General features: G+C 38.7%; 1 protein-coding gene across 2 annotated transcripts; it reads right to left on the bottom strand.

Moving 5' to 3' along the window:
• SPARC (secreted protein acidic and cysteine rich) lies at nt 1-25294 on the bottom strand. 2 transcript variants are annotated; one of them, XM_058165654.1, is made up of 10 exons: nt 25152-25294; nt 15000-15069; nt 12512-12559; nt 11254-11338; nt 8820-8941; nt 7924-8044; nt 5369-5502; nt 5124-5272; nt 1971-2119; nt 1-681 (listed from the first exon to the last, which is right to left on the bottom strand). In XM_058165654.1, the coding sequence occupies exons 2-10, from the start codon at nt 15054-15056 to the stop codon at nt 653-655; spliced, it is 894 nt and encodes a 297-aa protein (XP_058021637.1). In that variant the 5' UTR covers nt 15057-15069; nt 25152-25294; the 3' UTR covers nt 1-652. The 2 variants fall into 2 exon arrangements, with proteins under 2 accessions (XP_058021637.1, XP_058021636.1); XM_058165653.1 differs by having other exon boundaries at nt 12512-12562; nt 25152-25292.
• Nucleotides 25295-26874: the final 1580 nt, after the last annotated feature.

Raw genomic sequence — 26874 nt, 5'->3', positions numbered from 1 at the left:
CATTTTTAACTTTTTATTTTTAAAGGGTGGGAGGATGAGAGGGTTACAAGATCTGAAACTTTCCAACACTTCAGTTGTTTTCTGTTTATGTTATTTAGAGTTTGTGCCCAATCACTGTTACATTCAAGGACTGTCAAATTTATAAATTCTCCTTTCTGAATTTTCAGTCCTGTCCCATCTCCTCCCCTGCCATTCCCACTGCACTATCATATAAAATCCAAGTTTCTTAAACTTTCATAAAACATTTGCAACACTTGACTTTGTAAAGCCCAGTCTCTCCACACATTTTTGGTTTATCTTCCTCTCTTGCCTTTCTTTGAAATTAGGGGATTAATAGTCTTGAGTCTATCAACTAGAGTCAATTTAAATAGTCCAAAGAGTAGAGAATTGGAACAGATTTTTTTAAATCACTGTACTGGTATCAACAAATTAAAAGGTCAACAGAAATGCACAATGAGTGTGTGAGCAAAGTGATCTAGTGGTATAGATTAAGCTACTATCAACTTTCTGTCTTCTTTTTTTAGCACCGTTAATGTATATGTTTTAGACCTATATTAGCACCTTGTCCCCGATAAAATAAAGAAAAACACTCTTCAACTTGTTAAAATGGAAGAACACAACTTGTGCATAACAAATGAAGAAGCTGCTAAATTTAGATGACAAGATCCTTGTCAATGTCCTCTGTAAGAGAAAGAAAGGAAGAAATCATGTAAGAAAAATGCTTGCTGTCGCTGTCTTAAACAACATTATTTAATCACTTCTCCTAGGATTTAGATTTTAGATTTGATATCTAAAGAACAGTCTTTTCCAAACTTGTACCAACCAGATGTAATGGTTACTGCTCTCAGAATTCCCATCCACCATGTTCAGACTTGTAAAGTTGTAATATCTGAAGGATATTAGCTTGGAGAATACTGTTATAGCCTAGTGGTTAATTGACTGCTTTTTTAGAAAGAGGTTTTTACAGCCATACTGAGGAATACGAATGCTTGGCTAGTTAGAATGCAGATGAATGATTTGTGAAAAAATGTTGAGCCTTTAGAAATTCTAAAGGCATATATGACTCAGTTTTACTATTAAAGGTAAACAGTTTTGGCTAAGGAAGATCCCGGATACGGTTACAGGTAGTCTCATTTAGCAACGAGAACTGGGAATGGCAACTCGGTCATTAAGTGACGGGGTTGGTAAGTGAAACTGTGACTTTGTTTATGATCTTACTTCAACTTTCCTCCATTTTGCAGACCTGTGAAGGCCATAAATATGAGGGCTGGATGCAAAGTTAGTTTTTCATCACTGTCATAACTGCGGACAATCACTAGACAAGTCAGTTGCTAAATGAGGACTGCCTTTATAAGCCAATTATATATAAGGTATTCTGAATGTCTTGAAAGAAAGCTGGGATACAAATGAAGAAAAATGGTCTTTAAGAGCTTCAGCTAATTCCAGTTAGCTAATTCAGCTAATTGGTGATCACTAAAATCAGTGTTTATCAAGGGCATCATCACTTATTCCAGTTCATAAAGTGTCTTAGGTTGATATTCTATATACACTTATCTAGAATAAATTTCATAAGGCTGACAAATTTACTGCTGAGCAAGTACATTCAAAATTGCACTGTAGATCAGTATTTTTTTTCCTGGACAGATATTCTTCTAGAGATATTTAGAACTAAGGCCACTTCTCTTCTCTCCCTTTTTCAGTTGTGGTCATCACAGATTGCAGTGCATTTGTGTCAGAAGCACCAAGGGACGTCCTGATTGAAAGCATTAGCAGGTTACATCACTGTTACCAGGGTGTGTGTGACCAGATGGGGGGCTCCTTTCAGGTCCCTGGCAGGAGCTGGAGAAAAGTACAGGAGCTCAACCCTGCCCCATGGCAGCATATGGGTGTCAAATTTTGGCTTGCTAATCTCCAACCCAGTGTCAATGTGAGCCACCACTCCTAAGTCAGCACAGATTTGTGGTACTTACTTTCCTTAATGCCAAAACAGTTGGCCCATTCTTCCAGAGCAATGTATTTGTCGTTGTCTAGATCACATGTGTCAAAGAAGCGAGTGGTGCAGTGCTCCATAGGGATCAAGGGAGCTCTGAGTGGGGCCAATTCAGTGTGGGACAGGTATCTGAAAGGAATATCAAAGTGGGCACAATTACCACTACTCCCAGAAATCTCATGGACAAGGCATGCAATGGTGGTTGAATGAATCCCCAGCATAATTTCATTGCATAAAATAACTGCAAATAACCTGGAGCAAATAACCTGGAAAAGCATTTGTGAAAAAGAGAGGAATGATTGCACTGTTACACTTCTACCTTATAATCTTTTTTATTTGGGAGCTAGTTCCAAAACATTTTGAGTGTGAGATGTGAGCAGATGACAGAAAATACACAACTGTGCTTGGAAAGTGTTGGAGAGCAATCATCCCAAGAGGGAGATTAGTCTAGAACAGGAGTGTCAAACTCGTGTGAGGCATCCGCAGGTCGTATGCCTCACATACTGGCCCCGCCCTAGCCCAGTTTAGAGAAGGGAGAAAAAGTCTCGATATGTCACATGACGACTCCATGACAATGTGCGTTTCACACCCCTGGTCTAGAATTATTACGTAAATATAAGAGAACTCCCCCACCCCTCAATGACTTTGAGCTTTATCTACTTTTTCCCAGGCCAAACTTACCAGTCTGGGGAGAATAGGAATAGAATAATAAAGTAGCTTGTTTGAACTCTACAAGTGTGGGTCTGGTTGTTTTTATCTGACAGGAAGGCTTAGGAAATAGAAGAAAGGAAGAATCACAAATTAAGAGGGAGAGGCAGGATCAGGGTTCTATACCTGAAATTCCTGTTAAAAGTTACCCATCAAAGGGAACAAAGGCTAAGATTTTCAACTCATATTTCCCAACTTCTCTTCCATATAAGAGATTTTAAAGTTTTCTATGTGCATTAGGCTTACTGGGTGCTTAACTGATCACTTTCCTTTTATATTTCTCATTCAAAATGGGCAATTTTGCAGCCACACTGCAAAAAGGACCACAGTGAAACTGAAAATAATTCATTGTTGTGGGGAAAGCTTGAACAACCCTGAATAATGAGTGGCATTAAAAAAAGTGGACTCAAATACAGGAAAGGAGAGTCAGTGTGGCATGGTGCTTAAAGTGTTAAGTTACTAAGGAAGCCATTTCTGACTACAAAAGCAAACTGGGTGACTTTGAGCCAGAGACAGACAGACAGACAGACAGATAGATATTCTGCCTTTTGTACAAGAGTTCAAGGCAATGTGCCTTGAACTCTTGTACAAAAGGCGGAATATAAATTCAACAAATAAATAAGAACTGTCAACATGTCCTAGTGGTGAAGACTCTCACCTCCCACTCTTGTTAAGAGTTCAATCCTAAACAGGTGTTTCTGTCTTAGGGCACAAAAAAAAATATCTGCTGCAAACTCCACATAGGTGTCACGAAGGGCATCTGGCCAGTAAATGTTCAGCTCCATCCAATCGCCCAGATTCTACCTCAAAGTAACAGACTAAAAAGAAGAAAAAAACCCTGTCTATGTCCCCTATTATCTTGCACCTTTCTCCTTTTATAGATTTCACTTACATCATACATCATTAAGCCTTCCAGAGTATAATGTGCAGTTTCCTATTCTATGGGACAAAGAATCTTCTATGATCTCTTTTTCCATCAAACATCTTTACAGGAGCTTCTTATATGGTAAGTATTTTACGTCTTGTCTCAGCTTAAATATTTAAAGGGTTAATGCAATCTGAATTGGATCCTTCATAGTCTGGCATCAGAGTGCTAGTTTTATTCTCTCTATATATTGTGATAAGATCTTTAAACAATTTAAAAAAATGAAATACATCTTAGGATTTGGGGAAAAAAAACCATTTAGTGACCCAAAGCCGTTGAAGTGATGTCCCGGTGCCTGGAGGCCGTGTGGGTCTGGATGGGGAAAAACAGGCTCCAACTCAACCCGTCCAAGACCGAGTGGCTGTGGATGCCGGCATCCCAATATAATCAGCTGATTCCATCGCTGATTGTGGGTGGCGAGTCATTGACCCCCACAGAGAGGGTCCACAGTCCTTCTGGATGTACGGCTGTCGTTTGAAGAGCATACGACGGCCGTCGCCAGAAGAGCTTTTTATCAGGTTCGCCTGATACGCCAGTTGCGTCCCTACTTAGACCGGGATTCCCTGTGCACAGTCACCCATGCCCTCGTCACTTCCCGCCTGGACTACTGCAACGCTCTCTACATGGGGTTCCCCTTGAAGAGCACCCGGAGGCTCCAACTGGTGCAGAATGCGGCCGTGCGGGTGATAGAGGGAGCGACACGTGGCTCCCATATAACACCTCTCCTGCGTAGGCTGCACTGGCTTCCAGTGGTCTTCCGAGTGCAATTCAAGGTGTTGGTTACCACCTCCATGGCATAGGACTGGGTTATTTACGGGACTGCCTACTGCCACCGATAGCCTCCCATTGACCAGTGCGCTCCCATAGGAGTCTCCTCAGGGTGCCTTCGGCTAGACAATGTCGGCTGGCGACCCCCAGGGGGAGGGCCTTCTTTGTGGGGGCTCCAACCCTCTGGAACGAGCTACCACCAGGGATCTGTCAACTTCCCGATCTCTGGACCTTTCTACGCGAGCTGAAAATGTTTTATTCTATCGTGCAGGACTGGCCTAATGGGTTTTAAATGGGGTTCTTATTGGATTTTACAGTTTACAGCCAAATTCGAATATTTGTTTTTAAATTTGTTCTTAATTTTTGTATTTTGTTGTTTTATCCTGGCTGTAAACCACCCTGAGTCCTTTGGGAGAAGGGCGGTATAGAAATTAAATAAACCTAACCATAAACCTAATTATAATGAACAACTTGTTACTATTTGAGATCAGTGTCTGACTTTTTTTTAATAGCGCTGCAACTCACCGATTATTTAATTTTACCCGTTAACTTATTTGATTTCACCTGTTTTCTCTAAACTAAATTGTAGTCTTGATTTCTGTATCCCAGGTGAATGTTTTAGCCCCACCTTGCTAAAGGATAACCACTAGTAACCAAGGTCTAATTTTGTCTACGAGGTAATGGGACTTGTCTATGCCAAGTTTCTCATAAGCTAGGAATAGCAGTATATACCCATCAGCAGGATGTAGGTCTAGCTGTCCAAATTGCCAGTGCACAGGGAAGATGTACATGTTGTAGTTTTTCTCAAAGTCACGGGCAAGGAGTTCTACTGGATGATCTCCGGCTTCCAGGCGCTTCTCATTCTCATGGATCTTCTTCACCTAGTCAGGAAAATGCAATGGGGGATATTAACTGGTCCCTTTGTAAGAAAGGCATCATAAACTAAGGGGCTCTGCTTAGGTGTGTCTCTTGCTCACCTTGAGTTTCTGCTTCTCATTCAGCAGGTTGTTATCCTCATCCCGCTCATACAAGGTAACCAGCACATTCTTCAGCCAGTCGCGCATACGCAGAGGGAATTCAGTCAGTTCAGTATCAAGACAGGCAGGAATGACTGAAATGCAACCACAGCCCCATCAGTCCAGGCATAATTTATTAAAAAATAACCAGAGTTATATCCAACAGTGGACACATTGATCTCAATTAATAAATGGCAGAAAGGCTATTAGAGACCAGCTGCAATTTCCGTGATAGGACAGAGATGCTGCTGCTTTGTGTCTCCAATTATATCCCTTTCCTCCACAGTTAATCATATTGGCGTTGTGATGTGCAGCACAAATGCTTTTCCCTCCTGTTGGAACATTTCTTCTACCCTCTATCACCCTTCCTATTCATTCACTGTTTCCCTTCCCCAACACAGTTGCACCATTTAATGGCCACTCTGGTCAATAGTTTTAGCCATGTCTGTTAATGATGTTACATAACTTCTGCATTGGAGATAAAATTATCTTCTCAATTTGCTCCAGACATTATTTTCAGTATTCTGAGCCAGCCTGAACTTTTGAAAGGTATTTTAGAATTGAATTTAGTCATCTACAATGATATTGATCGACCCAGTTTTTGCTTTAAAAAACGGTTTTATGATTCCCCCTGCCCCTTTAACTAAAAGTTAAGGAATAGTAGCAAGTAGGAGGTGGAATCTAACACTCCAAATCAGAAATGTAGTATTAAAGTCCTCTTATATCTGAGAGATTTCTGGATGGGATGCAAAAATCCAAAACCCATATTTGATGGGATACAGATTTCCAAAGCCATCATCATTTCTTTCCTTCCCAAGAAAAACTGTTTGCTTCAGAGGAGGCGGAAATCCATATTCCAATGAAACCATCCTCCTCTAAGGTTAATTTTACTTTGGAGACCCTGCCTGCCATGGCCACCCAGATGCTAGTTAATGTTCCTTTTATCCCACTTAGGGAGAAAACCCTCAAATGTGATTTTATTGGCATGTAATACAGAGTTGGCTAGGTTACCAAAGTTGCTTGAGTGCTGCTTTTACAGGATTCCCTCTGCATTGGTGATGACCTTTGAGGCTTCTCTCTCTCTCTCTCTCTCTCTCTCTCTCTCTCCACCTCTCCCTCTCTTTCTGTGTGTGTGTGTGTGTTTTAAAAGGAATTTCTCTTCTAGCCATCGTCTATCAGAAAAAATGGTTCACAAAGCATCAAACAATTGCAGCTAAATGCATATGTGCAGGGGTGAAATCCAGCAGGTTTATTTATTTATTTATTAGATTTTTATAATAAATCTTTTTATAATAAGGTTCTGACAGGTTCTGTAGAACTGGTAGCGGAAATTTTGAGTAGTTCGGAGAACCGGCAAATACTACCTCTGGCTGGCCCCAGAGTGGGGTGGGAATGGAGATTTTGCAATATCCTTCCCCCAGGAGTAGGGTGGGAATGGAGATTTTGCAGTATCCTTCCCCTGCCATGTCCACCAAGCCATACCCACAGAACTGATAGTAAAAAAAATTGGATTTCACCACTGCATATGTGTAAAATTATGTGTTATTTGTGGGAATGTTAAAAGCTTACATGCTTTACTTTTAAAGACAAGTATTAATTCATGGAATATTAGAAACTGGGGGGGGGGAATACACTCAGCAGTTTGAAAGGGAATGAGTAAGTACTGATGTGTTATCATTGTCTGTGTTCTGCTATTTGAACAAAGAGGGAAAGAGGAGTTTTTCTGGCAATATGCAAAATGACCTTTATAAAAATGAATGAATGACCGGAGGAGAATAAGGCTTAACCTTTAGGAATCATTGCTGAATAAAGGAGCTGAGGAAACAAATTGTCATAATCAAAGAATAGTCTATGGAGATTCTTAGTCATCCAGGTCATGGTTGTCCCAAAAGTGCTTTTTTGAGAGGCAACTGGACTTTCTTGGGTTTGTTTTTTTTTTTTGAAGACATTTCACTTCTCATCCAAGAAGCTTCTTCAGCTCTGAGTGAATGGTGGGCAATGGAAGGATTTATACTCCTTGCAGACAATTAGTCATTTGCATTCTTTTAGTGAGTCCTTAAGGACACCTGGAGGTTTATCTGTTTCATCAGGATCACCTGAGTAATGCAAATGGGTGTGGAGCCTTCTTGGAACTGTTGAAAGGACTGTGTTGTAGACTGGAGATAGACTTCCATTCCCCACCATCCAGTCAGAGCTGAAGAAGCTTCTTGGATGAGAAGCAAAATGACTTCAAAGAAAAACCAGAAAGTCCAGTTGCCTCTTGAAAAAGCACCTTTGGGGCAATCAAAGAATAGATTAAAGTTAAGACTTCAACACTGGATGATTTATCATTTACCAACTGGCACAAAAAAAATTGCAGGATACCCATGATCAAAGTCACTCTGCAGTACATGTCAATATGTACTGCAATTCCTCAGACTGCATGAATTTCAAAGTCCCTAGATTCTAAAAACATGGTCATTACTAAGGAGTTATTTTCTAACTGGACTGTTCCACTCTTAAGGAGGATGACTCACTTTTACAAGGTCCAATGTAATCCAGGTGAAGTTTGTGTCCTTTCTTGGTGCCTTCCAAAGTACATTTGGTGGCAAAGAAGTGGCAGGAGGTGTCATAGGTCTTGTTGTCAGTACCACATACCTTTGTGAAAAAGGTTGTTGTGTTAGAAAAAGTGTCCAAATGGACCAGGGTCTTTCTCCTATTCTATGACAACAAATCAACAAGTCTACTCAGATTACACTTCCATCTGTCAAATTTCATGACTCAAAATGCAACTGGGACTTTTTCAAGGACTAAGCTCACTTTTCTGAATTCAAAGAAAATGGAAAGTTCACTGATGTCACTGCATTTCCAAATGATGAATGAAGTTTCCAAACAGCTGCATGCTGTATAAATATTAAAAGGTTCAAGATAGACATTTGTGGTAGGCCACAAAACAAATCCCAAATGGTAGAGTTGAAGTCCCCCAATGTTGCTTTCAGTTATTTATCCAAAAGGGGAGAACCACTGGTAAGCCCTGCCTCCCATTCTCATCTGCCTTCTGCAATCTACAAAGATGGAGTGATGATTAACAATTGCAGATGTTCAGAAATGAACAGAATTATGTATTGCCAACCAATCTTGGCTTTCATTCATAATCTTACCCTACACGAGCCCAGATAAATCATCCTATCCTGATCCCGTTCCCTCCAAAGTTAAAGGACAATCCTCCCCATGTTTTTTTTTAAATAACTGCAGAACTGGTAGTAACTCATACAGTAACTACATCAGCTTTCACTGGGGAACCTGGCATGCAATTCATTACAATCTTGAATATGTAGTTACAATTCAGCTTCACTATAGCTGAGTATCTTTATTTTATCTTATACCGGTATATATTTATTCACCTTGTGTTGTGTCTAAAGTCTTTGCTTACCTTCTCAAACACTGCAGTGCTGGTTGGGCAGCTGGAAGGATCTTGGCATACACACATTGGAGTGTTGCTTTCATCTACTTCACAGACTTTGCCGTGTTTGCAGTGATGGTTTTGGCAGGGGTCTAAGGAAGATCCAAGAAGCCATTTTAGAACCCAAAAGTGGCCATTGCTGCTAAACAAAACCTGAAGGACTAGTCATGACAAAATCATAGCCATCCCACTCAGGCTTTAGCTGGCACATCAGATGCAGGAGAACCTCCTAAGAATGTTTATGCAGTAAATTTATAATGTCCAGTTAAGTTGTTTGCATTTATCATTGACTGGAGCAACATGGAAACTACCAGGACCAATCAAAATCAATATTTGGTCATCATGAATGGTGCAAATTCTTCTGTGAGAGTGGAAATTTTATTGTCTCTGTGTTTTTTCAAAAAAGTACCTAATGTAGGATTCTCAAACTAGGATTCTCCAGGAGATCCCAATAATTTGAAGGGGTTGCACTTTAAAAAAACTGATCAGACATGCACAAGAACAAATTCATTCCTAGCTTTGCTCTTCCCTTTGCTTGCAGAAAGTCACAAAAAGTAGTTGTCGTTCTACAAACTTTGTGTAATTTCTGGCTCAATGCAATTGTGAACTTCTGGTTGAATGTATTTCAAGTGTTTCTCATTTAATCAATTAATAACATTCAACAAAAGATGAATTGAACTATTTAAATAAAGTGTAGATTGGTTTCAGATAAAAATATCCATCCTCAAGACAATTTCTTCCCCTCAAAATTCTTTAAAACATAAATGGGTATCCTGCATTGCTGTGATGGTTCACCGTGAGTCCCCTTCCCACTCATTCCCATAGCTAGTATCATCCACTCCCTAGCACAGGGGTGTCCTAGCAGAAAATGAACTGGTGGAAAAAGAAGAGATCTGGTAGTTTATCACTTAATAAGTATGCTAAGACAGGCTGGATTGCTGTTTTCCTGTTGCAAATGGGAGGAGATGATCCGCAATCTATAGTGAATTACCATCAGGAAGAGAAAACTTCATTGTTTCCCCTTTGATGGCATTAGAAAGGAGAGGGAAATGGAAGCCCCTCGCATGGTTTACTCCTTGCAATTCTCCTTGCAATTAAATAATTTTGTGGAGTTATTTTGCTCAGAGGAAGTGTAAAGAGACATATTGATTGCCCAGTTTGGGACCTAAAATGCCATTCACGGTATAAGGGGAGGGGAACTCTCCCTAAACATCACCTGATTCTCTTTACACTCCAGATCTGAGTGGATACACTGAGAGCATGTGCACCAAAGACAAATTCCTTGTGTGTCCAATCACACTTGGCCAATAAAAATTCTATATTCATCTGATACAATAACTTGCTTGATTCTTTTTAGCCCCGTATGAAAATTTATGCATTTCTTATGTACTCCATGCTCAAATTACTTTGATCACGTTATGCGAGGACCTAGCTCTCTAGAGGAGAAGGCTCTAATACTAGAAAAAGTGGGAGAAACGTAGATTACAGTAGTGTACTGTTGGAAAATCTGAAAAACCAGGTTAGGGACAGATTGTCATGGAGAAAATCTGAACTGTGCGGTCACCAAGAATCATGCAATGAAATGAATGAAAGAAAATGTATGGACTTCAGTTCTCTACTGTTCGTCTATGGAGATTCTCAGCCATCTAGGTCATGATTGTCCCAAAGGTGCCTTTTTCAAGAGGCAGCTGGACTTCCTGGTTTTTCTTTGAAGATGTTTCGCTTCTCATCCAAGAAGCTTCGTCAGAGCTGAAGAAGCTTCTTAGATGAGAAGTGAAACGTCTTCAAAGAAAAAACAAGAAGTCCAGATGCCTCTTGAAAAAGGCACCTTTGGGATACTCTACTGTTCCAAAGAGGAATGTGTGTATGGGATTACAACATAAATGCTTCTAACTGATCGACTGATGATAAGACTGTGTGCCATCATCATTCTTGATTCCCAGTGAACACACAGATTTTCTCCATCAGCCTTCCCATATATGAGGAGAAAACAGGTGTCAAACCTTCTGTCTCTGTGTGAGAGAGACAAATGCTTTCTTTGACAAACGATTCCCATTTGATTTTCATTCCCAATCAGACTAATACATAGTAATATAACACCACTGTACAATCTGTATGCAAAGGAACACCTGAAAGTGTATTCCTTTCCATTCCAAATATGGCTTCTTTTTTGTAAATGGAAAATTTCTTAAATTTTTTTTTCTTGTTGTACTGGTTTGAAGTTTTGCCCCCTATGAATGACCTTATTGCACATGTCATGGTGACAGATGCCGATTTCTATTCTCTTGGTATCTTACATGTATAAAATGTATGTACCTGTTACAGACACATAGATCTTGTATATACACAAAATACTTTATATAAGTACATCTTAGGGATCTACAGTAGCTATGCAGCCACGTACTTTCAGCCACAATCTCCTCGACATCCACAGTGGTCTCCTCAAACTCGCCAATCTCCACCTGGACTGGGTTGATTCCAATTGGTTCCTAAATGAATAGATGGAATGAGATCAATTACTGTTCTGGGTCTGACGGATGACTGATTTCTGCAGCATGGATACTGTACTCAAGACTGGGAAGCCATCTTTATTTATTCAGTATGGATGCTACCTGCCTCTGAATGACTCTGGGCAGCTCACAACAATAGAGTAATGTAGAAACAGCAAATTACCAAATAAAAATGAAAGAAAACAAAAAATACCCCAAATTGATCTTTTGCAACTTGGAGCCTTCCTAAAGCTTTGGGCTACAGAGTTCCCTAGGAATTGAAGTGCAACAACACACTTTGAAGGTGCCAAGGTGAAGAATGCTGCCTTCTCCATAGTATATTTTAAGTACCTACACGTACCCTCACATTTACAAAAAGCACCCAAAGTTTAAGAAGCAAGGTATTATTTTATGTCATAGCTGTTGGTATTTTCCAAAAAACAATTCCTGATGCCTCCGTTTACAAGTGACATGGTTATTTTTATTGCTGCTTCATTAGTTTTGTTGAGAGCCACCTAAGATTATGGCATATAAGATAGGTGGTCATCTAAGTTTTATTAATTAATTTTTTAAAAGTGGTTGCTGTAGACAAACAATAATTTGTTTACTCTATTCCTGATGTGTATTTCTTTACTATTGACATTTATTGTATATTGTAAAATTCTAAGCATTTATATTCATGCGAACCAAACAGTGCCAACCATGTAAGAGGGATGTGTTAATAAACTGGAAAGTAAAAATAATTTTTAAGGGAAAAAAATGAATTGGGGGGGGAACATAACCACACAACAGCTGAGTCAAGGCTGAGCAGTTTAGTGGTTATGGCTATGACATTCTGATTGACTGGTAGATATAATCAACTGAGGGCAGGAAAGAAAAAAAATGAGTAAACTGAAAAAGGAATTGATGTCTTAGTGGAACTCTGAATAGGAGCACATCACCCTACAAGAGTTTATTGTGTTTGTATGTGTGATGTGCAGGTAGAAATGAATGGAATAAAGTAAATGAGGTGCATTTAGGAAAACTAGAAACAGGAGATGAACATATCTGCTGTTATCCTCTATCCTGAGAATTTAGAACTATTTAACTCTCCATCCCACTCCTGGGGATGTTCGCATGTAAGAACAGCATCAAAGAAGCAAGAGAAGGGGCCAGCACTGTGTTACTCTGTACCTGTGTTGCAGGATCCTCTATAACCTCCATCTCCTCCGGCAGCGCATCCTGCTGTAAGAGAGAGAAAAAATAGGCAAATAAAGACTTCTACTTAGAGTTCTCAAGTTGGTACTAGAACTCAACTCCTACTGGTGGGATATCCATCCCTTTTGCTTGCATATGCCTCCCTATTGCTCTCAACCCTCACCAAGCAGACACTATAAGCATATTTATTTGCTTTCCCTGTGCCACAGTGAAAACAAAGAGCTTCTCAAGAACTTCTTGGAACATCTGACCTCTTATTTTGAAAGATGGAATTTCTTTATCTAATTTCTCTCTGAGAGGCAAAGCCTGAATTGAAGACACTCAACTCTCCTTGGCCATAGTGCACTCCTTATAAACAATACAAAATATCCTTCATATTCTCTTGATTATAAATGCACATATTTATTTTTCAGTTTCTTATCTTTGTTGTCTTTATAATATTGGAGTTTATAGGTTATTTTAAAAGGTAAAGGTTCCCCTCGCACATATGTGCTAGTTGTTCCTGACTCTAGGGGGTGTGCTCATCTCCGTTTCAAAGCCAAAGAGGCAGCACTGTCTAAAGATGTCTCTATGGTCATGTGGCCGGCATGACTAAACGCCAAAGGTGCACGGAATGCTGTTACCTTCCCACCAAAGGTGGTCCCTATTTTTCTATTTGCATTTTTTACGTGCTTTCGAACTGCTAGGTTGGCAGAAGCAGGGGCAAGTAACGGGAGCTCACTCAGCACTAGGGATTCGAACCACTGAACTGCCGACCTTTCAATCGACAAGCTCAGCGTCTTAGCCACTGAGCCACCGCTCAGGTTATTTTACTGTTTCATTAAATGATAAGGCTGCAAGTATAACTTGAGAAATATTAAAATATGACTTTGAAGTAGTTTGCTTATGGTTAAGTTTGCTGTGCCTACTCTGTTATATAATATTGGGTATGTTCCAAGATACATAAAAATAAATTGAATGAAGATGAAATATGTAAAAGAAGAGAGAGTGTAAAAAATGAATAGATGATGAATTAATGTGGATGGAATGAGTGACTAGAATGGATGAAAGAATGAAGGATTCAAATGAAAATCATAGAGTGAATGACATCAGAGGAAAGTTTAGACTAGGAAAGTCATGATTGGATGATGTTGAAAGCTTATGAAATCATGAAAAACAGAAAGGTAAGACATTTGAAGAAAATGTAGCAATTAATTGGCATATGGACTTGGTGGAAGCAAGAAGGGCTTCCAAGGACAGAAAAATAAGTTGTATAGTGAATAGTAATAGTCTAAATTAGATTTAGCTAAAGTTTTAAATTTTTAAAGGTGGGAGATTATGTATATTTTGTATACTTTAGCTTGTGATTGTTGGTCATAATACCCGGTATTTGCTCTGGGAAGTCTGGGGGGTGAGGGGGAAGGGGGAGGAGGGGGGGGAAGGGGGGAAAAATGATACATGGATTGATTATTAATGTACAGTAATGTTTGAAGATATGAAATTAAAATTTAAAATGATACTGGGGCTGCCCGACTGCCATTTCAGAAAGAAAGAGAGAGGAGTAGAAGGAGGGAAGAAAGTAGGTAGGAAAGAGTAGAGAAGGAGGAGGGGAATAAGAAGGTTAGATAGGGTGGAAGAAGGGAGGAGTGGAGAAGGAGGAGAGGAAGCAGTAAAGTGAAGGAGACAAAGGATGTGAAAGTAGTAGAGGGTAGAGAGGGAGGTTGTGAAGAAAGGAAGTGGCAATTGGACAGGCCTGAATCAGTAATAAATAAAAATTAATGATTAATGATGGATAATAGTTTGTACATAAATATGATGTTGAAAAATGGAAATAAAAATTATTTTTTTTAAAAAAAATTAGATTTAGCTATAGCAATAGCACTTATATACCGCTTCATAGTGCTTTTACAGCCCTCTCTAAGTGGTTTACAGAGTCAGCATATTACCCCGAACAATTTGGGTTCTCATTTTACCCATCTCGGAAGGATAGAAGGCTGAGTCAATCTTGATTCAACCTATAATTCTTCTTCTTGCATCGTGCCTTCAATGTCTTTCACTTATTAATTTCCTTTTTTACTTTGGAAATGAGCAGTGTGATGGCTGTGTTCTTATATATATATTGGTGGCTCTTAATCTGACATATTTACTAAAAAAAGAATATATTGATTTAATTGCTATGACTACCCTGCTAAAAGCTTATATATTTTGACATTCGTTGACAAAACTCCTTGATTGGTCCTGGCTGGACTAGACTACAGAGTGGATGAGATACAACTGGATAAAAATTAATCAGCAGAAGTTGGAAGCTTTTATAATTGGGTAGGAAAGTTGAGAGTGACCTTCAGTGCTGAACTATTTCTGAGTGTTCAGAGCAGAGAGGTTGGTTGGAGTGCTTACTTTCAACCGTATGGTAAATGTAGAGTGTTTTGACACTTCAGCATCTATAACATTCAGAAAATGGGTTTTTAGAGCTAATAATACTCACTGGAGCTGCCAGCGCCTTGCCTGCCAGGCAGAGGAAGAAGAAAATCCAGGCCCGCATCTTCCTTTCAAACCTGAGTTTACGGAGAAAAGAGAACCATAGTTTATTTTGCCAAGTTGGCGGGAATGTATTGCTTCCCTTAAATTTCACAGTTATCAATATTTTGAATCAGACTCTTTCATTTTTAATATTTGTACCCACTTCTTCCATATAACTCAAGGCAATATACAGTATGCAACAAACAGACAATGGTATATCCGTTGTATCACTGGACAAATGCTGGAAAATAGATAACATTAACATATACACAATGTCAGGTCATCTTCCTTCCCATTATTGTCCATGATTTCCCATTATAGTCATCATCTAAGGTGGTTTACAAGACAAACTGAATCACTAACTAGCCAATCCAGCATATTGTCCCAATCTGGGATCTGAAATGGTGATCCATAAAGGGTTTTTCAGTGGTACTTTAAGTGGTCAGAAAAATAAAAATCCCAGGAAATTGTCAACTTTCACACCATTTTTATGTCAGGCATTGATATCTTGGGATATCCAGCAATTGCATGAGGCAGGAATCTCTTTTTTAAGAATTATGTCACATTTTATTTAGTTCTGGGGTCCCACCAATGCCATTGAGGCTTTATTCGTATCATAATTCCTGTGCACCAAATTGCCAATCTCTGGTTTGGTGCAGACTTTTAAAAAGCCCACATTAAAAAAAAAAGGACTGAAAAATGCTCCACTATTATCCAACTATAGATTTTCCAGAACTTTCTGTTCCTAACTGAATCTCAACCATCTGAGGAAAGGTAGCAGACAATTACTAATTCCAACAGAAATCTGAAGCAACAGTGCTCTCAGGAAAAAAAAATGCACTGGAATAAAACTGCTTTTGCATACTCAGTAACACTTCTTGTTTACTGACCTATGAAGACTACCTTGAATGTCTTAGGCAGGCAATGGAAAATAAACAGGAAGGATGTGGCTGCATTCTACCTCAGGGATATCCAACCTTAGCAACTTTAAGACCTGAGCATCCTCAACTCCCAGAATTCCCCAGCCAGAAGTATGCTTCTTCCAGAAGTCAACATTCTCAATAAAAAGTTACATTTCAGATCAAACAAATGCAGAAATATGAAGAACTGAAGTATGTGGCTTCCTATTCTTGGCATTATGTAAAATCTGTGCATGCTATTGGTAGAAACCTGCATTATTATTCTTTTGCAATAGTAATATTCAAGCTTGCCCATTCTTATTCATCCAGGTTTTTGCCAAAAAGAAGCATTCAAACAAAATCTTGAGAGATTAAATTCTTTGCTTAACTACAGTTGGCATTGCACTGTTGTGCTGGTTTCATCTACAGGCCACTAATACCAGGGCTTCGTGCCTTGAACCTTGATCATTCTCTAGGCCCTAAAGTCTAGGAAATTGCTGGCACAGAGATTCAATCCCTCCACATGGTGGTATTTGTTCCGAATCCAATTAACAAAATTATTTTTTTAAACGTACATCTGTTGCAGTGTAAACTGAGATAAGCTGGAAAGGAGGAACATCTGTTTTGTCTACCATATAAGCAAGAGTCTAAATGGGCCCACTGTGAATCTGTGGATGAATCTTGTATGGTGAAACTGCTTTGATGGTTATTGTTCTTGTTATTAATCATTGCACAGTCAGCCAGATGTTCAGACTGGGGTAGCATTTTTGTCTACCTATCGAGTCCTTACCAAGGACCTGGGATAGACAAATCTGGATGTTTGACGGTGTTACAGATATCGTCACAGGCAAATTTGTCAATGTCTATTTGTTTATATTATTATTGTTGTTGTTGTTGTTATCATCATAATCATACAAGACACTTTTACAAGTCAGCACCGGGCATTCTCTGCCAGACAATATGTTGCAATACTTTTAAATACCTTTGCAATTTGCTTAAAGTGTTATCTTTGTTTCTACTACCTATAAAAGAGTATTACTAATACATGTTGGTGCCACAACCTGTCTCAATATTGATTTGTTTCAGAATTTTATGCCTACATTTACAGCATTTACAGCCTACATTTACAGCACAGAAGGCGTGGAGTATAAATAGGTCCAAATGGAAATCATGTAATGTGGTTGTCTCTATAACCGGCAGTGTGGCTAACACATAGATCCAGATTTTTTTTATAGGCAGGGGCAGCAAGTAGCTAAAGCAAAGTGTCTATTTCCCTTTTCCTTGGCTCTGCTTTAATACATTCATTCCTCTTCTTACTCCTACCTATTTTACTCCCGTTCAGTACATGGCGTCCCTTCCTCTCTCTCTCCTTTATTTGCTCTGGAGACCACTGAAAGCATCTTCCATCACTGCCAAGACCTGAAGCTGAGGTCACTAGCTCTTCCCTTCCAAGGGCAATTTTGGGTGGAAAAGTACAGCTGAATCTGGCTGTTTCCCTCATCCCAGATTTATAAGGGCTTTTCTTATGCTTCAGGAAGCTTGGCATATTTGCCTTGCTTCCTAGCTCTATTTACAACCAAGGCAGGAGAACTCTATGAATGGGGTGCCAAGGGGATGGATGTTCAGAAAACAGCATCCTTCAAGACACAGCTGTCAATGTTGGGTTAAGATTTCTGCCGTGTCCTCCAGTGCCAGAGAATACCAGGTTTCAAAGCCTGGCTTTGCGCTTGGAGTTTGGAGACCGTCAGACAACACACCAGTCAATGCTCAGTCCTTCCACTGTTGTGATTGGAGGTAGAAAGACTGTTTGAGCAAATAGGTCCTGCGTAAACATCTGTCACTGGAGACAGGAAACACGTTTATTTGAAAAACAAAATATAAAGAAAAGCCTCATCAACTAACTTATTTTTGAGAAAAACTGCACAGATATTTTGGCGGAGAGGTCTAGCTGGTGCTTTGCCATAATCCTGTGGAATACAATAGTGTGCTTCTCCTACTATGAGGGCTTGTTTCACGCAGTCCTCACGCAGGTATCGATGAATGCTGCCCTTCAGTGCTAAATTGCCTTTGTATTAATAGGGTTGCAAATGGGGAGAGGGGTCAAAGCAAAATTCTGGGTTGCTCTCGGGGGGGGGATGAAGATGACATATAATCCAGCTACCCCAGTAGTGGGTTTCAATTTTGGTCACTACCGATTTGCTGGCAGGCGCGGGTGTGCTCATGCACGTGGGTGATGCTTCTGTGCATGTGTAGAGACATCCAGGCAGATAGATGGAGCCTCTCACCACTGCCACCGGTTCGCCCGACCCGGGGCAAACATGTAGCAACCCACCACTGAGCTACCCAATATGATTTTCCACAGTTCAATTTTCCACAGATGCTTTCTCAGAGAAGCATTATATCAGGACCACTGTGGGAAATTAAAATGGACAATTGATGCTCCTCAAATTACTAGGCTAAAAACAATAAGGAGTGTGCTACAAATTTCAACTGTTGATTTTGCCCATTGTAAGAGGAGTGCATTATTTCATAGTGATGTCACCTTAGAAAGCTGTTTTCTTTCTGCGGCTGCTCAAGGCAACCTAGATAAATTTGATGCAAGAAAAACTGTCTTTCGTTAGCTGCATCTCTTGTCCATCTCTTTCTGTAATAACTATGCTCCATTTAACAGAGGCCATCTCTTCTCCCTTCCCACTAAGCTCAGTATTATTTGTTTCTTCTGTACTAAGTAGCTTGCCTCCTCTCTTTTTCTGCAGGGAAGAGTAATTTTCATTTTCCAGCTTTCAATGACTAAAAATCACTTCTCTACCACCTCACTTGCTGTTATTTTTCTCCATTTCTTCTCTCGGACATTTGCTTCCCCCATTAACATATTTTTCCCCTCCTCTTTTTGGATTAATTCCTAGTTTTAAAGTTGGAATGGCAACTTCAAAGCCAAGCTTCAGTATACAGAAAAAGTTGTGTGAACAGTTGGATTTCATACTGTGCATTGCCATAGATAGTCTGAATAGCTTTAAGTTAACCATGTATCTTTTCTGTGATTGTGTGTTCATCTAAATGTTGTAGCTCTATGTGGATCTGGTTTTGCCTTGACTGAAAACAAGTGTCTTCCGTGGATTGCTTAAGGAATAAGTGTGGTACCATATCTATGTAAAACCCTAAGCTACCCTCCATTTCCCTAGCCTTCATTTTAGTTTTTCACAGTTTGAATGATAGAAATGTTTACCTAGGAACTGCCAGTAGCATCTCCTAGGCATCACTTTTATTTACCTGGGGACAGGTAGATGACAATTATGGATGAATTATCATGCTAATATAGAAGATACAGAGCATGTTGAGAATAATATTTACATAAAATTTTTGAATATAGTAATTATTTATTATAACAGGACTTTAATTACCCCATGTCACAGATTAGTTTAGTATTAATGTTTCTATCTTTTAAATAAGGGAGTAAGGTAAGAGAATACACTTGTTGTGTCTTTGTCATGCATGGTTTCAACATGTATTAATTACCACACATGTCCCTGTTAAATAGATAGATACTATTTGCTAATTGGAAAACTGGAAATCAGAATTTCCCCATAAACTTTGATTAAAAAGAAATAATTTACAATGACTGAGCTCAGCCATTATGCTAAAACTGTAATATGGTTTGGTTGATTTTGTTCTTAGTTAACCATGTGAATCTAGACAGCTATGGTGACAGATTCTGTTCTGACCATCATATGAAATATGTGCTGTATTTGAAATGTTATCAGTGTTCACTAGTTGTGATTATTTATTGATACAATTATAAATCAAATTTAGAAGGCTATCTCGCAAAAACAAAATGCAAGTGAAAAATGGGAAGAAACAGGGAACCAATATAAGCTAACACAATAGCACCATCGCGTTCAGAGGACACGTTTCCCATCTAACACAAACCTGGGGGTGGGGAGGGAGGGGAAACCAAGTCTTCAAGGCCGGTTTAAAAGAGAACAGGTTAGGGATCATTAAAACCATTTGAGGGACGCTATTTCAGAGTGTCTGTAGACAACAGGTACAGGTAGACAACAGGTGTCTGTAGACAACAGGTATACCAACAAGCTTGGTTCCCATCAGCTTGCATTGTTTTTAAGACAGGGCTTGGAGCGTGCTAAATTTGTCAGATCTAATAAACCACGGTTGAGAGATAATTCCTCAGATAATTAGGCCCTATTCAAAAAAGTGCTTTATAGGTAACAACCAGCACCTTGATTAGCATCTGGAAGTATCTGGTGATGAGTGCAGCTTGCACAGCATTGTTATATGGGCAATCTGAAGCATGTCACCTTATTCTATACCAGATGCAACTTCTGAGTGACCTTCAAGGATAGCTTCATTTAAAACACATTGCAAATAGTCCACACAAAGTTAACTAAGGCATCATGTTATACTTAGGGATCAAATGTGGTCTCTGAATTCACATACTGAATTTCGTTTAACTCTAGTTTGTTGAAGAGATCATAGACACATTATACATAAACATAAAACAAGAATTGCCGAGGACTTTGCCTGATTTCCAGGATAAGTAACTGATGGAATGAATTTCAAATGCCATCAACTGTATAATTAGACCAGATATGAATATGATTTTAGGTTTAAAATACATAAAATTGAAATGAACCAATTTAGACTTTAGCAGATTTGTTTCTAATAAAACTGCTTTTTAGTATACATCTTGAACAATCTGTTCTGCACTCTTTCATCTCTTAAGCATGCTGTAGGAATCACAAAATCGCTAACTCAAACTTCTCCTGTATATTATTTTATTAAACTTATGAGTTTCAAAGAGGCAGGAGAAATGCCTGAAATCGCCAGCTTTAAATAGCTCGTTATGATCATTGACTAGAAATGTCAGCAGAATCATACTGCAGAAGTCTCAGTTAAGCTTTATGTAAGTAACACTCATAAAATCATGGAAGAAAAGTAATTCAGCCTTTGAATTTACATAATACTTGCTGTAGACAATGTTAACAGAATGGGGCAAATTTTTAAGGCTGTAGTAAGGGGCACAATTGTTTTTGAAGCCAACATGATTCTTCAAAGGATTGATACATTCTTATTTAAAAATACTGACAAAGTGGGCCTATTTTTTAGTGAGAGATGGCATATTTTACTAATTATTTTGTACAGTATTAAAGAAATCTAAAAGGAAACCAAGTTGAAGCTACATTGATATGGACATTTTTTGAAAATTCACAGTGATACTCCAAGTTTTAGCTGCATCTGTTAGTATAAAAGAATTATAGCTGGAGGTTTGGACTGCAATATTCCACACATACCCAAAACTTGTTGAATTAACTCAACCCCTTGTGAATAAATCTGGGCTGTGTTGTTAGTTATATAAAAAGGAAAAGCTTTCATCTGCCATTCATATTCAAACTGGAAAACTGATATGTACCGTAATCTAATTTCATGTTAAACCACTAACAAACATAGCCAAATGTCAAAGTTTAACTAAAAGAAAAAAATCTATCCACTTCCCACCCTCTACGTGATCTGCCCTGGTTTCAATTAAATACAGTAAATCCCTTGGAGCAATTCTCTTCTAAAATTCCATGTTGGTGCTGTTATCCCATGCACACTATTCTTACGTACTTTGGATCTCTTCCTGGTATATTTAGACCAAGATTTCTGTAAAATGTTCAAATGGGTTGCACTATGTTGCACTATATTAGTTGGCATTTTGTAAAAATAATTCATATCCCTCTTTCTCTCCAGGAGTTCATAGCAGTATATATTGTGCTTCCCTGATGTCCCCATTTATTCTTTATATCTTGAGGTAATTTAAGCTGAATCATCCCTCAGGATTGGATGGAAACTGAACCTCAGCCTTTTCAATCTTGGTCTAGCACTGCTCTTTTAATAGCAAGCTGATTCATGGATATGAGCAAACCTTCAGCATGATAACTCTAAGAAAGCTCATTGATCATTCTATGTTAAATTCCAGTGGCCCTTACCGGAGAGTAATCAATCACCATCTTTGAAAGGTAAGCTGTTAGGAACGCTAGGCCAGGCAAAAATTTAAATGTGAATCAGCACAGATGATCTGGCATCTTAACAGCTGCCCATAATGCAGACCTCAGATTGACTTATTTTTGAGAGAACATGTTTGATGGGCATGAAGAAGGTTGGTATTAAACTCCATTCCCATATAACTATGACTACTTCGGTCCAAGATCTGGAAGGATACAAGCTATCTACTGGTACCAGAAATTTCTGATTTCAGAAATGCCTTCGGTGAACTTGAAGAGAATTCTGCAATATATAGGCTATGGTACATAGAAGACAGAAATACAAAGGCTGAGCCTCCAGGCTGCCTTCTGTCCCTCAAATGCTTGAATGTGGCTTCCAGGGCCCTCAAGCAACTTCTTATCCAATTGTTATTTTTAATTGACAGAAGGGAGAAATTATTAAATAGCTGACTGGAGCAAACTTTTGAATTGATTCCAGGGCTCAATTCAAGGTACATACAACTTAAGTCTTGGTCTCAGTAAAAGTTGTATACCACTGTCATACGTACTGCTCAATTAACATACATTTTCCCCCTGGTTCCTACTTCCTCCCTGCAATTGCTGTGCCTAAATACAGCTTGGCCACTTCTGGTCAAAACTACCAGAGTGTACCTGTTGCCATTAGTGAATGTTCAATGTGATGGCCATGTGATGGCCACTGAGCCAAAAAAAAGAAAAAGAAAAAAAGAAAGAGGATTTGCTTGATCAATGCTATAACAGGAATTCTAACTTTGCCATATGATGGCCAGCTCGTACTCAAGTCTTCCCTGCTGTCTGCCATCAGGAAAGAAGCTATAATCCAAGTTTCTTGCATTCCTTTTGGCCCCTTCTTTTCTTTTATGTACACTGAGAGCATATGCACCAAGATAAATTCCTTGTGCGTCCAATTACACTTGGCCAATAAAAAAAAATCTAAAATTCTAAATTCTGTGCAAAAAGGACAGGAGGAATTTATTCTCCCATTGCTTCTCCCACTAAGAAGAAAGAGATTGTTCCAGCAGCTATCTGTGCATCATCATCAAACCTCTAGGGAGATGTTCTGTTTCCTGGAGAGAAGGATGATCTGGCAGCACAGCGGTGTCTAAAATTTCTCTCCTACAAACTGAATGGTATGACCCACACAGATTTACCATTAGGGGCTGAAAAGTACTCTTAAGACATGGAAGATGGGGCTTAGTTTGACTGTAGTGTTCCAAATACTTTTCATTGTGTTGTTTTATGCATTCCATGATGCTACAAAAGCAAATTCAATAGACTCAGTAAGTCTATTGAAGTCCTTGGTGCTCTCTGAACTTGTTTGTTTTCTTACAGACTCATGATGTTACCTAGTTTGGGTAATGAAAGATCTGCGAGAATTTAACAAAACTCAGAGAGCACCAAAGAACCCCCATTTCAACCCTGAACTACAAATATTCTCCTTGATTATCAGTCCCAACATTGTCAAACATTAAGAAAGTGACCACAATTTGGACTGGATGGTAGCCTAGATTATCATTACCTATAAAACCCCCACAGTTATCTCACAGACAGTTGAAAAAGTTATTAGCATATTTCTTATTGTTGCAGAGAATGACTGTACAGTATTACTAAATTACCATTTGCACAATGAAGTCTAAATTAAAGGCATGGTGCTTCTGCCCTTTGTTTCTTTATTTGCAAAAGGATAATCATTCCAGCTATTACAGTATGTGTTTGTGTAATCCTTGCTCTTTCAAGATGCCATTTCAAAACCAATCTAAGTGTGAAATACTAAGTATGGGACACAGATTCAGGCCTGAGTCTTGGATGACCCTTGACACAAACTAAACTTTGAGTTGAATAATAGACAGTGTAGAATAATTCCTTTTAATTAACTTGAAGTGTCCTGCATTTTGTCTTTTGGATGCCGTAGAGCAAACCAGCAATATTTTGGGTCAAAACATTGATACAAAACACCCCAACTGAATGCATCCTTTCCTTTCACATCTGTGGTCATCAAGGCCAGGGTATCTCTTGAACCAGAAGACCCTGAAAGGGTTTCCATGGGAGCCGACATTCCATTGTAGAAGAGTCATACCAGAGAAGGGATTTTTTTCCCCCTCCCTGTAGGTGGGGCTTGGCAAAAATGTGAAAAGTTGATATCTCTTTCCCCCCTCCCCTTTCCCCACGTCTCCAGCCTCTGCCTATGTGGCACACACAATGGCTTTGTCTAAACGGGTTTCATGCTATTCTGCATGCATTCCCTTTCATCTCTCTGCACCGGCATTTGCACAACTCTTTTGTCCAATTTACCATGGTTCCAGAATAACTTTTTTTTAAAAAATCCGTTGCATTTGTTGTTTTAAATGTTTTGTCTCTGGAAGGGAATAGCATGTCCTAAACAACAGAACCTCTTTCTTTATGTTGCAAGGGAATAACACATTTCAAAATAACTCAATTTGACTTCACTGAATTGCAGGAAGAAAAAAACTTTTTGGTGGGGTTAGGTAGGAGGGAAAAATAAAGGACTCTTCTAGAAAGGGGAAACAATTTAATTCGTCTCTCTACTGTAGTTCTGCGATGTCCGGGAAAGAAGGCTGAGGCAATGAATTTTAAAAGCAACAAATTGCATGCCTCCTTTTAGATAGGCTTATACAGATTGAAATAAATTCTGCTTTGCAATAGAACACTGAGAAATAAATATGAAGATGGAAGTAGAAAATTATGTTTCCCGTTCCCTTTTTCCAAAAGCAAATATAGCCCAAGCAAATGTCCTAAACAAGGTTTACTTGCCAAGTTTATTCTTCAATTACCAGGGAACGTATTCCATATGACAGTCTTAATTAATTAGGAGGCAATAAATTGTGAAATCTTAGATACAGAGGAGCAATTGGCCTGAAAATAACTTTACTCCCTTCCGTATTTATTCAGCAAGTAGAAAAGAGTGCTGATAATTGTTGCCAAATATGGAAGTTTTATTAAACTAATTCAATTAATAAAAACAATTAGCAGCAAAACAGAAGTTAGGCACAGCATGCAGAATTCCCAACAGTACAGAACGTCAATTGTATATTCTTACACATCAGTGCTATTCTTGTTAGGCTACTCTTCAAATGCAGATATTAGTTTTGGGCCCAATCAGGACTCCTTTGCTTAATATAACAGATAAAAATGAAGAATAAATAAAATCTGAGAATGGAAAAGTAAGTTTTGATGTCATACCTCAAGCACAGGGCAGCTGAGAAAACTTCAGCCTCTCTCTCAAAGGTCTGAAGGAATCTAAGTATCTTGGAGGATGGCAACAGGAAACTGTTTCGAGGGTGCTTGGGCTGGGCTTTCTTTCTCCTCCTCCTCCTCTTCTATTTTCCAAATTTGTTTCTTTCTCTCCAGCTACAAGTGGGCTGGCTTTCACCTTCTCTTCCCTCCCCACCCCCTCCTCCTCTCAAAATATATTCTGAGGCTGCAGCCAACAGCTAAATTATAGGCCAGAGCAATCAAACGGTGACAGAGTCTGTAAAGTTGAATAGAGAGTTAAGAAAGAAGCTGTTGCTGTATTTATGGCAATTATTGCCTCACTGGGGGCTCCAATGAGATCACTTTTTTTCTTTTAGGATTTCTCAAAATGTTAGCCCTTTTGAGAGAAGGGGGTGAAATTGTTGCTTCCCCAAAAATGAAAAGCTTGCAATCTAGAGAGAGTGATTTGTAGATAGATAGATAGATAGATAGATAGATAGATAGATAGATAGATAGATAGATAGATAGATAGATAGATATTCTTATTGAAAGAGTAGCATTTACTATACCATTAATTCAATTGCAATAATAAATGCAATAATAAATGTGTCAGTCTTTAAAGTACTGCAATTGTCATCACAACAGATTAAGAATTTATTCAAAGAAAGAATAGCTACAGCTACTATCAAAATCAGTTCCTAGATCAAACAAGCAACCCGCATTTGCCTTTGTAAACATTTATGTTATATAAAACTATCTCTATTTTATTTTTGGAGTAGCAAAATACAGAGTTTATTTTGGTTAGAAAATCAAAGTACACCATTGTCACAAATTCAGTTTATAGAAATTGCTGTGCTACACAAATTAGTGGTGTAGGTTAATATTTTTGTCCATTCCTCAGAAGTTTTTTTCCAGTATCAAAATCACTCCTTTTCACATCCCCAGATATGTATTCATAGATGCATCATGAACAGAGCTTTTAATTTCTATTATCTCAATAATAATCCCCATGATACAAAGTTCCTTTGATCTTATGACCCACGTATGCACAGAGTGCTACAAATTGAGTGGAGATGCTTCTTCATATTAACTTCATGGTAAGACCAGGGCACCCCTAGTGTTCTGATTGCCCTGAATCTTACCATTTTGGTGCCTATTTTGGAATTCCTGTCCAGAAACCACCTATGGCAGCTCAGGGTGTGGTACCTGAATAAAAAGTATAAAGAAAAGGCACTTGACAAGGGTTAAGATTTGTGGCAGCAGCTCTTTGGATTAAATTCCTTCCGTCCTTGGAGTATGAATCTGTGTGAATCTGTCTGAAGTATAAAGACAAGAAGAGTATTAGCTACAACAGCAGCAATATAAAATATAATTAAAGCTCATTTGTTTCAGTAGTCTTAAATACACTAATCATATTTTGGATAGTTGAAAGGATGTGGGATTATTCTAATCTAATCTAATTCACTGTAGATGATTTTTTTTTATTAATAAGTGCAATTTAGAAGTTTTAACACACGACAATTATTCTGTGTTATTCTCCATGCTTTCTTCTTGAATACCAAAGAAGCGTTTCTAATTAACAAGCAATCTCTTCTGAGTATTTCTACTTTTAGAAATACCAGGAGATTTTCAGTAGGATTTTGCTACTATACTATATTGCAGCTTGTTTTGTCTCAAATTCTCTTCTATACTATACTGATAGAATGAAAAG

Source organism: Ahaetulla prasina, chromosome 2, assembly GCF_028640845.1.
Source record: "Ahaetulla prasina isolate Xishuangbanna chromosome 2, ASM2864084v1, whole genome shotgun sequence".
Taxonomy (NCBI): domain Eukaryota; kingdom Metazoa; phylum Chordata; class Lepidosauria; order Squamata; family Colubridae; genus Ahaetulla; species Ahaetulla prasina.
This window is presented reverse-complemented; position numbering and strand designations above follow the sequence as displayed.

Bases quoted from the DNA above. Each gene is read 5' to 3' on its own strand.
- SPARC (XM_058165653.1), bottom strand. From the start codon at position 15,056: ATGCGGGCCTGGATTTTCTTCTTCCTCTGCCTGGCAGGCAAGGCGCTG. The intron at 8,942-11,253 runs GTACGTGGCTGC...GATCTTCCTTAG, and splicing joins CGAGGAGATTGTGGCTGAAA to ACCCCTGCCAAAACCATCAC. The intron at 5,273-5,368 runs GTGAGCAAGAGA...TTTCCTGACTAG, and splicing joins ATGAGAAGCAGAAACTCAAG to GTGAAGAAGATCCATGAGAA.